The 3,893-nt window shown below is 48.1% G+C and overlaps 1 protein-coding gene across 1 annotated transcript; it reads right to left on the bottom strand.

The window, feature by feature from the left end:
* Positions 1-1,250: 1,250 nt before the first annotated feature.
* LOC130603584 (transcription factor HES-5-like) lies at positions 1,251-3,406 on the bottom strand. The gene is made up of 3 exons (XM_057417418.1): positions 2,820-3,406; positions 2,470-2,650; positions 1,251-2,343 (listed from the first exon to the last, which is right to left on the bottom strand). Exons 1-3 carry the CDS (start codon positions 3,063-3,065, stop codon positions 2,102-2,104), a joined length of 669 nt encoding a protein of 222 aa, XP_057273401.1. The 5' UTR covers positions 3,066-3,406; the 3' UTR covers positions 1,251-2,101.
* Positions 3,407-3,893: the final 487 nt, after the last annotated feature.

Here is a 3,893-nt window from a genome sequence, read left to right as displayed (position 1 = left end):
GTGGCCAATGCAGCAGTTTACTCTAGAGCAAGGGTTTGGGTGGCTCTCCTCGGTAAGCATGCTAATATAGTGACAGTATTTTAAACTGCCAACACTTTGTGCTCAATTTTAAATACTTTTCCAGCAATCGCTTTTCTTTCCAGCACAGAAATCATTAGAAAGCAAGAACAGAACCTAGCACATTGTCCAGAGAAGCTGGTGGCAGTGACAGGCACAGCTTTACAAGCATCATATAACCGTATGTCTCAGTCAGAGACTCTGGCGAACAGTCCTACTAGAACAGAACACCTTCATCAGTAACTAAGCAGATAAATACATGGAACCAGACGGCACTTAGCAAATGCTGCAGAAAATACTTCAGCCTAGTAGAAAATTCTCTACCCAGAGTTGTTTTGCTGCAGATCTGGTTCCATTTTAGACTTGTACACAATTAAGTGTCAGAGAAGCTTTATTACATACTTGGGAAAAGAAGAAAGATTCAGACGTTTCCCAGGATGAGGGGAAAATGAAGTCTTTTCTTCTCCCATGCTTCCACCTGGTGGCAAATGGAGCTACAACGTCTAACTCAGACCAAAAGACGCGTAAACATCACAGCTGGCTCAGGCACACCGCCCGCAGACTCTGATTTGGTGCTCGAGGAGCCCTAATTCAGGTAGGTGCAACGGCAGCAAAAGGCCCTACCCAGGTTTGTGTGCCCCCACCAGCGTAGCACTCACCCCTCCACCTCTGCAGGAGCTCTACCACCGCTGCTCCGTGCTGCTCCGGGAGAGCTGCAGCTTTGTGGGACACTTTATTCACACCTCTGAGCTCTCAAGAGAAGAAACTGTGGGAAGGCATTAAAGGATACAAAGCAGTGCAGTGATTGAGTCTGCTTCCTCTGAGTCTGAGGTGCAAAAAGGTGTGAAAGGAGGATTCGGATTCCAGCCACTACCTGCAGGGAAACCAGATGGCTGGTTCGAGGCCTCACTGCTTGGGTGAGAAGGTTTTGTATGGATAGGAGAGGCAGTGACTAAGGAAATGCTCAGTATGATTCAGCTGAAAGAATCTATGTGACAGTAGCACTTGCTTTACTCTTGGGGTACGCACGTGATGGGAGACATGAGAGTATATAGATGAGAATACAAACTCCTTCTGCTGTACAAAAAGACCCAGCTCTTTAGAAGACTGACATGTCAGACTGTCTCAGGGGTGCAGGTGGCTGCATATCCCTCAGAGAGAGAGAACCCAGACAGCAGTTGCACACAAATGCATTTTATTGCTCTCTACAAATACAGAGACGCATACACAGTATGCAGGTAGCCATAGGGCTGTCCCACTTGTGGGAGAAACACTATCCACCATGAATTAAACCACTCAATACAGACAAAAATCATTATTATAATGAAAATGCTAGAAAAAGCATAGCTTACACACAAAATGTATAACATTGACAAATCAAGCCTTTTACCCACTACCTTTTCTTTAACGTAAAGCAGTAACGTCCTCTTCTAAACTGAAAAAAGCAGCAAAGTAGTAGAAATATTCCACATAGTTTCCTAGTTTCTGTCCTTTATATACTAGGATTACGAAAGGGCCATGGGGGAAAAATCCAAAACCAAACCAAACCAATCTCTGATTCTGTACAAGTTATAAGCAAACAGAGGGAAACTGATTTTAATCAAGTGTGCATGAACAAAAGGGCAGTAAATTTATCCTCCGGGGTGACTGAGCAAACAATTGTTGCTGGTCAAGCCAGAGCAGAGCTGATGCCTCTTACAAGCAATATGAGAGAAATCTCTCCTACAGCAATTCGTGTCCATCACAACTGTAACACTTACAAAACACCCCCCTTCATTTTGAAGGCATTCACCCCTGGCTGGCAGCACTCTGTGTACTGTTACCAGCAGTGTCTACACAGCTCCAGGACCATGCAACAGAATGCCTGAACTTTTGCCAAAGGATTCCAAAGTCAAAAGTGTGCCATTCTATGTACTGATAAATAAAATACACGGGGAAATAACATTCCCCACAGAAGAGAGGATCGGAGCTGGACTATCAGATGCAGTCAGATCCTTCATCTGGACTGTAAAAGGCAAAGGTCCACGAAATAAGGACTCCTGGACTACCAGGGCCTCCAGAGGGTGCTGGCATCTTTCGGAGACGCTGGCTTCAGGATGCTAGGGTTCCCGGGGGAAAAGGCGACCTCCGTGGCAGCCGACTGGCTCTTCTGGAAGTGGCTTAAAAGTTTGGTCTGTGTTTCAGTTCGGACTTTGTGAAGAGAGAGGAAATGGAAAGCCTCTTGCAAACACCTGGAATAGCCCTCTCTGAAGTCAAACTGAGAGCTCTTATGGAAGGGTCCTGCAGCTAAAGAAGGGAAGAAAAGAGGAGGGGAAGAAAGAATAGATTAGAGCAGTTATTCGTGGCTAGAGGTTCATAAAACTGTCACAGGTCTGCAGTAAGCTGGAGACTGAAACAAAATTCAATACTCACCCTTCACCTGCAGCTGGCTCTGCTGCTTGAGGTAGCTGACAGCCATCTCCAGGATGTCGGCTTTCTCCAGCTTGGAGTTGGGCTGGTGTCTCTGGAACTCCTTCTCCAGCAGGAGTTTCAGCTGCTCAATGCTGCTGTTAATCCGGTCACGACGCATTTTCTCCACCACGGGCTTCCTCAGCTGTAAAAAGCAAAGAGACCTGTTATTAGAAGGATCCTCTCCCTGCCTTTCACAGCATCTTTGCTGCCCATCACTGCTCCTAAACAATGTGGACTGGTTTCTCAGGTGGTTTAAACCGCTCTGAGAACAGCTGAGAGCACGGCTAAAGCCTTGCTGTGCCAGGACTTACTTTGTTTTTCTCCTTTGGTGTCAGCAGGTTGTCGGGCTCCATGAAAACAGTGCTGGGAGCCATCTGTCCTAGGAAAGGAGGGACAGCCTCGAAGTGGAAGTCCAGGAGAAGCGTGTGGCTGGAGGCTGGCTCTGCCTGGTATTTATACTGTACAACCTCTCCAAGAGTCTGTGGGTCTCTGGCTTGGTGGTGTTTCCCACACTCCACAGCCAATCGGGGAGAAGGGCAGCACAATAGGAGAAGCATCTATTCTTGCATGCTCCATTGCCACTGAATAGCCTGGGGATAATGACCTTCTCCCAGATGAGCAGGTGGGGAGTGTGTGGTACGTGAAAGGCTGGGATCAGAATTACGTGTCAGAAGCTGGGAAAGAGCTGGCCTTCAATGGGAAAAGGCTGCTGACTAATGCCGCAGATCAATAGCATTCCCGGCGCAGCCTGCGGCTCACACGGTGCAGGAAGGAGCAGGTCAGCTGCCGGTGGCGGGAAGGGACGCTCACAGGACAGGCACACGCTGGAGCAGGCACCCAAGCACACGCACACACCAGCACGTTCTGCCTGCCCGGGGAAAGAGCAGGATCTCTGGAATCCCACCCGCCCAAGGCCAACCGCTCTCCCCCAGGGACTGTGTTAGCAGTCCGGCCCATGTGAAACAGAAAACAGGTCACTATTTCAATTTAGGCCATGCACAAAGGAAAACTGAGCACAAAAGGAATCTGGATGGCCCATAAACTTGTTAGAAATCAAAATTCCTGATTCCTCGCTACTCTCCACTGGGCCAATTTCTATGCTGAGATGCACAGTCCTTGTTAAGTAGGTTCCTGCAACAGGAAGAGTTAACGCTCTTGCTATTTGCATCCTGTAAACGCACAGTGGAAATGTATGATGGAAAACATGAACCAGATCTGCCTGCATTTTACCTGCCTTCTGCCCGTGCAAGCACTGCCTTCTTTTGTGAGCTCTAAAAGGAGGACACGGCAGCAGTGTTTTCTGCATCCTCTGGACATGCACCCTGGACTGTGTGGAGCAAGGCTGGCAGGGATGTTGCCCTGTTACACCACAAACAGGGTGCAAT

Source organism: Pezoporus wallicus, unplaced genomic scaffold (assembly GCF_028554395.1).
Source record: "Pezoporus wallicus isolate ANWC-B61680 ecotype Strahan unplaced genomic scaffold, APGP_CSIRO_Pwel_v1 contig_13766, whole genome shotgun sequence".
NCBI lineage: Eukaryota > Metazoa > Chordata > Aves > Psittaciformes > Psittacidae > Pezoporus > Pezoporus wallicus.
This window is presented reverse-complemented; position numbering and strand designations above follow the sequence as displayed.

What these genes read in the sequence shown, in the direction of transcription:
- LOC130603584 (XM_057417418.1), bottom strand. Translation starts at nt 3,065, where the DNA reads ATGCTTCTCCTATTGTGCTGCCCTTCTCCCCGATTGGCTGTGGAGTGT. An exon ending in CACCAAAGGAGAAAAACAAA is followed by an intron (nt 2,651 to 2,819) that starts GTAAGTCCTGGC and finishes TGCTTTTTACAG; the next exon opens with CTGAGGAAGCCCGTGGTGGA. An exon ending in GAGCCAGCTGCAGGTGAAGG is followed by an intron (nt 2,344 to 2,469) that starts GTGAGTATTGAA and finishes TCCCTTCTTTAG; the next exon opens with CTGCAGGACCCTTCCATAAG.